At 37.9% G+C, this 12,548-nt stretch overlaps 5 protein-coding genes across 9 annotated transcripts; 3 read left to right on the top strand and 2 right to left on the bottom strand.

The window, feature by feature from the left end:
• Positions 1-23: 23 nt before the first annotated feature.
• Positions 24-1,131, bottom strand: LOC116928463 (RNA-binding protein 48). Of its 2 annotated transcripts, XM_032935552.2 has the most exons (4): positions 983-1,131; positions 786-920; positions 474-712; positions 24-411 (listed from the first exon to the last, which is right to left on the bottom strand). In XM_032935552.2, exons 2-4 carry the CDS (start codon positions 888-890, stop codon positions 57-59), a joined length of 699 nt encoding a protein of 232 aa, XP_032791443.1. In that variant the 5' UTR covers positions 891-920; positions 983-1,131; the 3' UTR covers positions 24-56. The 2 variants fall into 2 exon arrangements, with proteins under 2 accessions (XP_032791443.1, XP_032791442.1); XM_032935551.2 differs by having other exon boundaries at positions 786-1,089.
• A 582-nt stretch (positions 1,132-1,713) lies between these two features.
• LOC116928462 (compound eye opsin BCRH2) lies at positions 1,714-3,696 on the top strand. Its single transcript, XM_032935550.2, has 6 exons — positions 1,714-1,875; positions 1,952-2,367; positions 2,451-2,552; positions 2,632-2,737; positions 2,813-3,236; positions 3,308-3,696. The coding sequence occupies exons 2-6, from the start codon at positions 1,959-1,961 to the stop codon at positions 3,428-3,430; spliced, it is 1,164 nt and encodes a 387-aa protein (XP_032791441.2). The 5' UTR covers positions 1,714-1,875; positions 1,952-1,958; the 3' UTR covers positions 3,431-3,696.
• A 1,989-nt stretch (positions 3,697-5,685) lies between these two features.
• On the top strand, positions 5,686-7,090 carry LOC116928459 (tetratricopeptide repeat protein 36). Of its 3 annotated transcripts, XM_032935546.2 has the most exons (5): positions 5,687-5,962; positions 6,095-6,310; positions 6,381-6,560; positions 6,629-6,906; positions 6,976-7,090. In XM_032935546.2, exons 2-4 carry the CDS (start codon positions 6,202-6,204, stop codon positions 6,889-6,891), a joined length of 552 nt encoding a protein of 183 aa, XP_032791437.1. In that variant the 5' UTR covers positions 5,687-5,962; positions 6,095-6,201; the 3' UTR covers positions 6,892-6,906; positions 6,976-7,090. The 3 variants fall into 3 exon arrangements, with proteins under 3 accessions (XP_045033740.1, XP_032791437.1, XP_032791436.1); XM_045177805.1 differs by having other exon boundaries at positions 5,686-6,034; positions 6,629-7,090; XM_032935545.2 differs by having other exon boundaries at positions 5,690-5,962; positions 6,629-7,090.
• LOC116928457 (translocation protein SEC62) lies at positions 6,982-12,229 on the bottom strand. The gene is made up of 9 exons (XM_032935543.2): positions 11,970-12,229; positions 11,588-11,631; positions 11,429-11,515; positions 11,189-11,295; positions 8,456-8,691; positions 8,016-8,387; positions 7,768-7,954; positions 7,569-7,702; positions 6,982-7,483 (listed from the first exon to the last, which is right to left on the bottom strand). The coding sequence occupies exons 1-9, from the start codon at positions 12,227-12,229 to the stop codon at positions 7,405-7,407; spliced, it is 1,506 nt and encodes a 501-aa protein (XP_032791434.2). The 3' UTR covers positions 6,982-7,404.
• On the top strand, positions 9,123-10,906 carry LOC116928458 (dnaJ homolog subfamily C member 28). Of its 2 annotated transcripts, XM_045177804.1 has the most exons (7): positions 9,123-9,367; positions 9,433-9,561; positions 9,631-9,774; positions 9,841-10,046; positions 10,116-10,260; positions 10,340-10,749; positions 10,841-10,906. In XM_045177804.1, exons 1-7 carry the CDS (start codon positions 9,254-9,256, stop codon positions 10,842-10,844), a joined length of 1,152 nt encoding a protein of 383 aa, XP_045033739.1. In that variant the 5' UTR covers positions 9,123-9,253; the 3' UTR covers positions 10,845-10,906. The 2 variants fall into 2 exon arrangements, with proteins under 2 accessions (XP_045033739.1, XP_045033738.1); XM_045177803.1 differs by having other exon boundaries at positions 10,340-10,906.
• Positions 12,230-12,548: the final 319 nt, after the last annotated feature.

Here is a 12,548-nt window from a genome sequence, read left to right as displayed (position 1 = left end):
AATAAAAATAATTCCAAAAAAACTACATGATCAGAAGCAACGTGTATCAACCATCATTAACTGCTTTCAGCAGCACTATGAGGCGGCGTCTGACGCTTATGATAGACAATCCGCTTTATAGGAGGTTGGGATATAGGTTGCTGAGAATATTTTGTAGCAATAATTGTATCAGATTCTTCTGAAGTGGAATGTTTAGGCTTAGTGCAGAGTTCCAAAGAGTCAGATATCTGTTCCTTCATCACACTAGATGGAGATGGAGCATCTGCTATTTGCGCTGGCACTTGCATCTCAAAGTGTTTACGTTTTGAATTTAGTGGAGGTTTCAACTTGTGGCAAATTTCTTGTTTTCTGGACAATAACTTGCATCGTGTGTCATCCAGTGTCTCAAGTTCAGGTGCATAACAAACATGCCTACAGGATGTCACAAAACACCCATAACTTTTGAGAAAAGAATGGAAGAAGGTAAATCTTACAGTATTCCTCCATAAAAACTTTTGTCGTCCATTTTTCGTTTTGCAAATCTAGCAGACTGTATAGTATGAAATTTCACCTGGTACACTTCACAAAATTTATCTGCTGGGTAACCAGGTACATTGTGAAGGTATTCAATGCTGCCATATCTTTGGCATAATGTTTCCAGTTCAGCTGTTACTGCTATTGCAGGCACTCTGTGTATTAGCAGATATTTAGACTCATCCATAACAGAATAAACCTATAGCAATAATTTAAAATTAAATATGGGAGATTGAGATTGCATAAATCTGATTTGAATGTGTGTGTTATACTTTTGTAGCAGTTAGATTCCTTCCTTGTCTATATTTTGGACGATTGGTGCAAAGTTCTTGTCTTTCATGGTGTGCTTGCTTGGTAAGGGTACGAGTACTTTCCATTTTTGTTTAATTCGTCTCCCGTACGTTTGACTGTAAATCAAAAACAAGTTTACCTTCTTTTTTTCCCTGGCCATACATTGATTAGTGATTACAAGGTTCCTTATGAAATGATACCGCAATAACAAAAAATGTAAACAAGACCACAGCAAAAAAGTATGATCGTCTGCTTGTCTCCGCTTTTAGGAAGAAGGACTGTCGTCTGTCACACAGACCTGCCGTTTCGATCAATTGTTTTATCGTCATCGACGATCGATCTGTCTGATTGTTTTGTATTTTGTCAAACTTTAAAAAAAATTTAATTGCTATTATGATAGGAAGTTCCAGCTTAACTAGCTATAACAGCTAGGATAAACAACAAAACAAGAAATTACATTAGACAAATTATTTTCGAAGATTCTTAAACTCTCTTGTTCTAAGCTCTTCTCCACGACGATATATCTTGGTACTTGTAAACATGTAGCCTAAAAATCTGATTTTCTGTGATTTTATGATATCATTCTAAATTATGGCAAGGTTTTATTTGTAATATTTCTATTACCTGTTTCCCACAGAAATCATAAAATTTAGATTTACATAAAATTTTTTCAATGCATAGAAACACAGCAACTAATAGTTTTACCCGAAGAACTTAGGCAATTAAATGTCTTACATCGTTTCTCGGTTCCTTGAGTTTTTCCTAATTCCGACATCAGGCTGAAAACTGAAAGTGCCCTTTCTAAGGTCTCACACGTACTGACAGCTTAGACATCCACTAATTCAATAATGTTTCTTAAGAACGTTTGCCAAGACATTGACTTCCGTGTTTAACAACCGTATATAAGCACACATTTCGGTAAGTTTTACTCATAGCGTCAGTCGTCAAAGCTCTTGCTTTCGAGGTCGCTTCTTCTGCCTATCTGCCTTCAAGCTTTACAAAGTCTTTTTCGTCGACAATTCTTCCTGAATTAGATTTTTGTCTTCTTTGAAATCAAAATCTATAATTGAGGTAAGAGGAATACATTGCATTTATAATAATTCTTTTCTCCTGAAATACATAAAACATACTCATAATTTTCATACAGATAGAAAATGGCAAACTTGACTGGTGATGCTGTGGTTGCTATGGCCCAGAAGCAGGCTTTCGATCCCTGGGCTTTACCCGATTCCTTTACCCTCTATGCCTACGCACCGGAGGACATTCGCAGCTTCCTTCATCCTCATTGGCATACCTATAAGGCTTTGCACCCTGCATGGTATTACTTTTTGGGATTGATGTACTTAGTCATCGGTACTTGCGCGGTTGCCGGAAACGCTGTTGTCCTGAAGATCTTCAGCCGGTTCCCAGCTCTACGAAGCCCAGCAAATCTCTTGGTGATGAACTTAGCTGTCTCCGACTTTCTGTTGATGCTCGCGCTTTTCCCTGAATGCGTCTACAATTTCTTCCTTGGAGGACCATGGCGCTTTGGAGAAATGGGCTGCCAAATCCACGCATTCCTTGGTTTGTTTTATAAACATGCTGCTAGCTAAAAGGAATTCATGACGACATTGATTTCAAATTTTTTTATCGATTTTTATCTAAAGGTGCTTGCTTCGGATACAACCAGATTTTCACTTTGACCATGATCTCTTACGATCGCTACAATGTGATTGTGAAGGGATTCAGTGGGACTCCACTTACGTTCAGTATGTCTCATCCCTTTCTGTTGCTGTATAAACGAATATTAATGAAATGTTTCTTTATTATTTTCAATGGCAAACGTAGACCGTGCTGTAACCATAATCACGATGAGCTGGATATGGGCTCTGGGCTGGTCCATCTGTCCGTTGGTTGGCTGGGGTGCATACGCCATGGATGGTATCATGGGAACGTGAGTATTCTAGCTATTAAAAGTGTCTATTCGATGTCTGTAATTCTTCTAAAATTTCGTACCTCAAATCGACAGATGCTCATATGACTACGTTTCGCAAAACATGAATAACAAGAGCCATATCTTGGCAGCCACGTTTGCTAACTACATCTTACCTATTATCATAATTGCTGGATGCTATTATTTCATCGTTCACGCAGTCTTCAAACACGAAGAAGAATTGCGTGCACAGGCCAAGAAGATGAATGTTGCTTCTCTTCGCAGCAACAACGACCAACAGCAGGTGTCTGCCGAGATTCGCATCGCCAAGGTCTCCATCATGAACGTTTCCATGTGGTTGACTGCATGGACTCCTTTTGCTGTTATCTGCATCCTCGGAACATGGGGTGATGTGTCCAAGATTACTCCGCTGGTATCGGCAATTCCAGTGATTCTGGCGAAAACATCTTGCGCGTACAACCCGCTCATTTATGCCATTTCTCATCCTAAATACCGAGAGGTATATTTCATGACGTTCCACACAAAGTTCTAGTTCAATAATATTTTAATTATTTTTACTTTCACCCGCAGTGTCTCAAGCAAATGTTCCCTTGGATGTGCATCGTTGAGGAAAAGAAAGCAGCTGCCGATAATCAGTCTGTCATCTCTGACAAGACTGAAATGACAGAAATCGTCAAATGTGAATCGGCTTAAATGTATGATAAATGGATGTTCCTCTTTCCGTTACTGTCTTGGTAAGGTGTATCGGTTATCAGACGCCCATCAGTTTTTTACGACCATTGCTATTGAATTTTGGATAAGCGAAAACGAAACAATCTATAGATTTTTTTAACGTGCACGTCTCCCCTTCTCTCCGTTTACTTTTTCCATATTTTGACTGTTTTATTGAGTTTACTTTTATCTTATTTTCATTTCAAATGTTCAAAATTACTTCTGTTTCAATACACTAGAAAACAATATTACTAGCTTACGTTATCAATTAAACCACCTGTTGTTTTCCTTCCTAAAGGTAATTTCATGTAGGCATGAAATTCAAATGGAAATTGTTAAATTAAAAATCAGAAATCCAAACATTTTTGGATATTGTAGCGCCAATGTACTTTGTCGCTTAGCGCCGGATGCTAAGAGATGCAAATGTGCGATGTCAATGGACTTTGCCACTCTGGCCGGATGTCAGAGGACTCAAAGGCCCGTCTATGACCGGCCAGAGGGGCAGTACAATGTAGTGATTCAGTCTACTTGTTGGTGCTGTCAGTGCTGTCTCTGTGTAATGCTGTGTGTGTGGGTCGTGTAAGCTGTCTATCACTGAATAGAGCAAGTGATTGACGCGTACCCCCTCCCTATTTGTGAACGCACTCTTGCGGATATTAAGGGTATTTAATTCTAGAAAACAGCTAAATTTTAATGTTTAATGGTATTGTTTACAATTTTCATTGTCTTAGGCCCTGGGTATGATGACACCCTTTTACAACGCATCTCATTTTTCCTTACACATAATGTAAACAATACCGTTAAACATTAAAATTTTTCTGTTTTCTAGAATTAAATACCTTTAATTTAATATTAAAATGTAGCTAGTTCATTTACCTTTAACACAAAATTATTGCTAGTATCCTTTGGTAAATTGGGAAGGCTACACAATTCTTTTTTTTGCGATCCCCTTTTTTCCCTATAAGGATTCCTCAGAGGAAAAACGGACTCGTAACAAACATGGCGAAATCCGCAAGAGTGCGTTCACAAATAGGGAGGGGGTACGCGTCAATCACTTGCTCTATTACAGTAATTTTAATGAAATTATACCGTTGCTTAATTAAGTAATATTCTAATAAATGAAAAAAAAATTATTAAGTTAAAAGGCATTAGATTACGGAAAGGAAACAGAAAGAAAAATAAACAATAAACATAAATAATAACAAACACAAAACAAAAAAATAACGGCTCGGAGGTTTTATTCTTTTGCCTGACAGGGTTCAGGTCCCTGAACGAGATGGAGTTGCAATTGAATGCGTAAGGCAAGTTGCGCTAGTATAGCGAATTGAGCTGCCTATCTCTTGCTGCAAATTGAGGCCAGGGACCTGAACCCTAACAGGAGTTGTCGTCATGTTTTGCCTGACAGCGTTCAGCCCCTGAACGAGATGGAGTTGTCTATTCTTCACAGACTAAGAGTTGATACTTATGAGGAAACATGTTTTGTAAGTTAACGAAATTTTATTTATTCGTGATAAAATATTTCTAAACAACTAAACATTTTGACATTAACAATGTAAATTAAAATTAGCGCCTTAGAACAACTATCTGCAAATATTATGAGCATAACAAAAAATAAACAATGCAGCGTTTAACGATTCTCTGATTCTAACGATTTCTCTTGTCGATTTCGGATGGCTGCACTCGGTGCAGTAGCCAGTGCACACTGGCTCGGAGCGAGAAGGGTCATGTGACGTCATGCACTCCACCGGGTTGTCAGAAAATAAACGTTACACTCGAACACTTTTTTCACTTTTTACGCCCTGGAGGAAGTAGCAGATGAAAGAAAAAAAGGCTCCTATCACTAAACAACACACTCTCTAAATTCGTCTGCTAGAAATTGCACTGCACCGCTTGCACTGACTAAAAAGGTCGGGCAAGAAAGTGCAGTTTTCGAGTGACCTCGGGCGGTGCCGGAGTCCCACTGGAACGTACAAATTCGATGCACCGAAAAAGTGGATTGCACTAAGATTACCACTCGAACAACTTTTTCTCGGGGCAATTGCACCAGTGCAGAAAAGTGCAGCCATCCGAAATCGACATCTGATTCTCTCTGATTCTCTCTGATTCTACGATTCTTGTTGCCCTGCGGCCAACAAGAAGTGCTATCGGTGCAGCACCAATTATGGCACCGTTCCGCACCGAAAAAAGAAATCCCAGCACCGAACTTCCCCGATTCATTTTTATCGGGGAAGTTATAGGCTCGCTCCCTCCGATAATGCTTCAACCATGTTGAAACCTGATGCACTACGACGCAAAAGGGTATCCTTTCCTAGTCCAAATCCCGCTTGGTGCAGCACTTTCGGAGAGAGCGAGGTTCGCGAAAAGGGGCGTGGCACGTGGGGCATGGTTTATTTACAGGCATTTTACATGGAGTTCTCAAACCATGTTATCTATGATTCTGCCTTGGGTATTGAAATTAAAATGCCTTTTGTTGAACTCCTAGAAGGTGGTGCAACAGGTCGTTAGTACATACAGGTGAATATCTGTAACTTTTGTTACCTAGGATAGAAACTTCAGATCTAGAAGGAGCCTACCGCAAGCCGCAAGGCTATCAATTTTCTCTTCATATATTCGTGAACTAATGTTGAAATATAACGTTGTTTTCAGTTTCTATCCTTTCCCCGTTAAACTTTGCTGCCTTCAAAACACTTGTGTTCTACTTGAGAGACTGTAGCAGGCTGCTTATTCAAGCTTCGTAGGTTTGCCCTGATAGAATGGCCACTTCCAATGACCGGGCAATTTTGAACAGCATTATTAACCCCTTGCTTCCAAGTGATGAATTTGTATCACATAATGTTGTGCAAGATGACACTGCTGACACAGGTTGTAATGCAATGATAGGGGTGTTTACGATCTTGCAATAAATTATTTTATTTCTTCCTTTCTTTTTTAGATGACTCTGAAGGTGTAAAAATGGCAAAAGAATTTGAGAAACAAGGGGTTATATTTGCTGAATCTGGTAGAATGGACCAAGCCTTGGAAATGTTTGGCAAAGCTGTTGATTGTTCACCAATGTGGGCATCAGCTTATAATAATAGAGCTCAGGCTTTGCGTCTTCTGAAAAGAAATGAAGGTATAAAGCCAGTGCTTCACATAGATATATTTTGTGTACTTTAAGCACAATGTGGCTTTAATGTACAGAAGCTATGAAAGATCTGGATACAGCCATAGAACTCAGCCATGGCAAAGGAAAAGCTGCATGCCAGGCCTACTGCCAAAGGGCTATGCTCCACCATTACACAGGAAATGAAGATCTTGCTCTCATGGATTGGGAATCTGCTAGTAACCTTGGGAGTCAATTTGCTAAGAATCAGCTTACTCAAAAGAATCCATATGCTGCTCTATGCAATAAAATGTTACATGATGTTTTTAATAATCTCAGGCAAGGGACCCAGATTAAGTAATTACCTACTAATTAGGTAATATGATGCTCAATTATCAAAACGTAAGATTTAACGATAAATGTTCCATAACGAATCTCTAAATAGGCGATGGAGAGAATAGTAATGTGTATTCGACCTAGTTGGTAAGCGGTGTACCTTGATATTACTTGTATCAATCTATATTTTGGATGTTAAAATTATAAATAAACGTTTAAACAAGTGTCCACGCACCATTGAAAATGCATGGATATTGTAAAACCTTTAGGGATTCCTTCAAAGGTAGGTGGATGTGAAGTAATAAATAAATCTGTAAACCATCCCATAAACTAACTTTTACTTAAAGCACTTATCGCTCGCAAAGCTCCAATTTCGAGCCTACTACAATGCATTTACGATAAGTGATGGTAAACCTCGAAATTGCTATACAGTTACAACAAAAATTTGGTCCCGCGTAAACCTCACCATCATCAATACGTGTCGACAAATGATTATGCACACCATCATTTCAATTTCAAGTCCATTAGAAGGAATTCCCTACTCATCGTCTTTTTCAATCATTTCGAAATCCTTTCCCGTTTGTTCCGATTCTGTTTCGGATTTGTCTTCGGTATCCCTAAATTTAAATGTTAATTAATAGTTGTTGCAGATCAAACTGGGTGTTTACTTGCGTGTGTATCCAGAACATAGGTATAACTTACTCAATATTGTCAAGTTGTGTGTCTTCTCCGCCACTCTCTTCCGCTTTTTCTTCGTTTTCATCATCAGATAGTTTTTTCTTGCCGTTATTTTTCTTGTCCTTCTTGCTTGGAGATTCTTTGTCTCTGCATTCGTACTTTGATTTTTGTGTTATCAATAAATTAATATCCGATAAAGCGCTGATTTGATTTAAATCAATACCTTCCACAGCGGCCAAAATGAGGCAAAAAATCCAACGTCTTCAGTGAGATTTGGGAAGATCCATAGATGATGACGACCCATTGATACCAGCCATAACAGACAAAAAATTAGCACACGCAGAACAGCAAGACCAAAGATAAACATAAGAAACCCCGCAGCTCCAATACTCAGGTAATAGACACCTTTTCTGCATACAAAATATATTCGTTAGAAACTTCTATCTGGCAATTTATAAAAAGAAGTCTTACCTTACGACAGGCGGCCAAAGAGGGAAGAGACAAAGAGCTACAACGGCTAAAACTACACCACCACCGGCAAGCCAATAATAATACGGTATAGGATCATATATCCACACATAGGCATCATTTCCATCGACGAAAATTTGCTCCAGATGCATATCAAGTCGAATTTTGCGTTTTTCTTTTTTCCCTTTATCCTTTTTTTCTTCAGCATGACTACTCTCCCCATCATCCCCTTTTTTTTCCTCTTCAGCTTCTTGTTTTTCTTTTTTCCCATCTTCTTTTTCCTTTTTCTTTTCTTTTTTTTTTGAACGAGCTTTCAGTTCCTGTTCAGAGACTGGAATTTTTCTAGCTCTATGAAAGAACTTTTTCCTCAATAATCTAAAATAAAAAGGATGTGTATTAGAGTATAGTTTTTGCTAAACAAGACCATAACAATCAATACTCACAAGTCAAGGTATTGAACCACTGATTCTCGTGTAGTAAAAAGGGGTTCTTCTTTATTTTTTCCTGGGGAGCTCCAGGGAGATATCAACAGTTTGTCAACTGCTTTGGAGGCTGTGAAGTACTCCACACTGTGACTGAGAAATTTTGTTTTCTTGCAAGGAACATTGGCTTTAATCCATTTTGCAATTGCAATTTCTTCGCTGGTAGGCTTGGTGGCTGGATGCATTACTTCAACATCCTATATGTGAAATTGAAATAAAATTGTGAAAAAATTGTTTTTATCACCAGAAAATTTTGAAAAATGCGTCATTCAAAGAATGACGACACATTTTATAATTAACTAAAACCAATGACTAGGTAAAGGTCGTTGTCTTGTGCCCGAGGGTTTTTGCGTGAACGGTGTAAACTGGAAAATCATACACGGAACAGAAAAAAAATGTGTATAAAAGGGATAAACTTATTCTTACATCCTTTTTCTTTGCCTTGGATACTTTTCTCTTTTCTACTTTACTAGCCATTATTTCTCTGCTTCAACTACCAAAATAACTTGTCAGTCACAGAACACGACAAAAAGCAACAACGGTGCAAGACGTCATTAGAATCTGACGTGGAACAGTTACTAGCAGACGATATCGTGCAGACGATCTCTCGTTCCGTACTTAGTTCTTTATTTACATTGGGAATATATATATCGGCAGGACATTTCTTCTCGCCCTCGTTGCACAGCGCAAAACATTTGAAACCAAATCATATGCAAAATTAGGTGTGCACAACTTCAATTACATAACAGCTGTACCACAATGATTCTTCTCAAGGGATGCAAAACGCCCCTTCAGTGGTTGTCTGCAACCAACATACGAAAAATCGTAACAAGCATTTCCGTTAATCAACAAACATTCCCCGTGGATTACCAAGTAGGGAAAATCGTCTTTCGTTTTCAATTGTTCTGTTATTGAACCATAAACCTTCTGATTACAAGGTGTGCTATAAGGTTCTTGGTTTACATGAAAATTGCAGTCAGGAAGAACTGAAGGCAGCTTTTGTGGGCTTGGCTAAGAAACATCATCCTGACAGTAGTCAAGAAGCTGATTCAGCAAAATTCCAACTGGTTCCTATTTTTATTTTTTTTCTCTAGAATATATGAAAAAATATATTTGCTCAATGTTTTGATATTTAGATTGAAAATGCATACAGAAAGCTCCAAGAAAAATTCAGCATTGAGATCAAGAGATCAGAATCAATGACACACAAAGACAAAAATATTGTGAACAAAGACATAACTCAAGAAGATAGTGAACACAATCAAGAACATGATATTGAAGTATTTATGAATGATCATAAACTGCAAACCATCACACTTCATTTTATCTGTATACATTCCTCTTAGCATACAGCCCCACAACACAGGCAATTCCTCAATTATGAAGGCATTGGGCAGGGTACACCTTTTCAAAGAGAGAAGCAATACCAAAGACATCAGGTCAAGAAAGCAGTTGAGAATATGTATAATCATCGTATTTCCCAAATTCCCAACACCGAAGAGAATTCACTTGTTCAGAAAGATAAAAGAGCAGCAAAGAAATCAAAAATCAGGTTCAAGATAATGAACTGAACTAAATTACCTATAGTTGCTGAGATCCTTTAATAGACTTCATTTGTAAGGCATGGAATCGATCGATTAGTGGAAGATTTAATTCAAGAATCCATAGCAAAAGGTGAATTCACTAATTTAAAAGGGACTGGGAAACCGCTTGCAAATCAGAACCACAACCCTTATATTGACATCGTTACGCACAAAATAAACCAGGTTATAACATAGAGTTATAGGCTTGATTAAATTGAATAATGACATCTAACTTGCAAATCTGAAATATCTTGATATGCAGGTATTGATAGAAAACGGATTTTCTCCACAATGGGTGATGCTGGAAAAGGATATTCGATCCGAAATAACAAATCTAAAGTTAAGACTAGAAGAAGAAAGAAGGAAACTAGGCAAAATCCCTTTGAAGGAAAGCGAAAAGCTTGTATGGAACAAATTACTCGACGTGCTAAGTGATGACGTAAAACAAATCAATAAGAAAATCAACGACTATAATTTAATCGTACCTCTTCTGAGTAAGCAAATGGTACACGTGAACCTGGAAAAATTGTCAGAAAAATTTCTGAAGGATTATCCTTCCTTGGATTTAACTGTGGCAGAAAAAAAAGTTAACAAAGAGTGTCGTCAAGATCAACGTTCTACTAGCACCGAACCGTGCCTGTTTGATTTGTTGAATTCTTTGTGGAAAAGCAAGTATGACTACTAACTGCGTCTAAATTTTATTTGCTTTTTTTTAGATTGTAAGGTTCCATGACGACATAGTATTATATCATTTCTTCTATAGTTAAAATCCCAAAATGCACAAAGGAGGAAAAACGTATGGTCCCTAAAAGAAACGATTAGTGCTCTACACCTTTGGTATCTATATAGGGTGTAGAACAATAACAGCGTCACTTGCAATGATATAATAAAAATATTTAGTAGAAAAGAAGGTTCAAGTTATGCTCAAAAGGATCGTTAGACGATGTGGATATTATAGCGGGTAGTTCGTGGAGTATACTTGAGGGGTCTATGTTAGACGAATGGTTCGTTTCGCGATAGCACAATCCGTCGATACTTTTTTGCTAAAGATGTATAGACATGATTAAGGCTTTGACAAAGCAAAATTAAAAAAAAGTATGCAATAACGTACCATTTTTTTCATACTAGCCAAACAGAAGGTGCACACTGGTCGTGGATTGGAGTTGTCGAAACCCGGGGTTGGACCGTTATGCTTTAAACAGGGTTGTTCCATTGGACCTTAATTTAAAAAAAATATAACTGTGATGTCACAAATATCTAGATGAAAGAGAAATTTGGTAAAATATTCCTTACCTTGGAATAGGGATTTTTACATAAAAGTATGGTGTGAATATATGAAAGCATTATTTACCTGCCAGAAGTTGGGTTCCAAGATGAGCAATGTAACTGGATGCAAGGCGTAGCGTTTCTATTTTTGAGAGTTTCCTGTCGGCTGGCTCTATTGGAGTATCAAAGTGTTAACGAATCATTTAAACTTGATTATACGTACACGTACACATTCTTTGCTTACCAGTAGGAATCAAAGTTCTCAATGCGGTGAAGGCGCTGTTTACACTTAACAAAAAGTTAGTAAAACAAAAAAAAACACAAATAAGAGCATTACACCAAAGGCTTCATCGTTTATGTTTGCATTCGATCCCATTACTAGGAATTTTATTACTTGTCCTAATTTAACTACCTTTATATTTATCATCCTTTTTATAATAACCCTTTTTGATGTTTTCTATACTAGTTTGAACTTTAGAAATACGGATACTTTTTAGGGGCCGTACAAATACAACAGACTTGGGAGCTATTAATGATTTGAAACTTTGTTCGTAAGTCACTGAACGTTGATTACTTAAGCCATAATTAAGTAAGCATAAACAAACAAAAAATGCATCATTACGCACCTATGAGTACGATCCCTTTCCCGGGCATTTGCATGTGAACGAGGCTTTTGACCATCTTCAGCTCCGGGCGACGAAGAATTCAAAATAAGCAGTTCATTGAAAACAGAGTTTGCACTGTACGTAGGGTCTTTTCTGTTGGTTTTTTTCGTTGCGGAATCGTCATTGGTTGCATGACTTTTTGCAGATCGACGCCTCTTGCTTTTGTGTAGCCCCGCTTCAGAATAGTTGGATCGGCTCATTATGTCCATTTCCAGAGGCATTTGTCATTGATTTTTCTCCGGCAACTGGGCGAATCCGTTGTTCATTCAACTCAGGATTTTATGACAAAGGACCCCCAAAATTTGAGTGTCACTCGACAGTAAGCATGCATCAACTAAATAAACATCAGGTGAGTTAATCCTACGATTAGAACTTATTGTGTCTGAAAAATGTATAAATGATTTATTATACTTTACCTTGGCAGGTATCCACAAATCGAATGGTGTTGTGTTGACTGAAATAATTGAAGGCTGGTTGCTCTAGGTTCCGTGACGAACGTGTGTTGACTAGGGCAGGCCTGAAGAGTCACTGAAACTCTTC

This window comes from Daphnia magna, linkage group LG8 (assembly GCF_020631705.1).
Source record: "Daphnia magna isolate NIES linkage group LG8, ASM2063170v1.1, whole genome shotgun sequence".
NCBI lineage: Eukaryota > Metazoa > Arthropoda > Branchiopoda > Diplostraca > Daphniidae > Daphnia > Daphnia magna.
The sequence above is the reverse complement of the archived record's forward strand: the minus strand, read 5'-3'. Positions and strand labels throughout refer to the sequence as shown.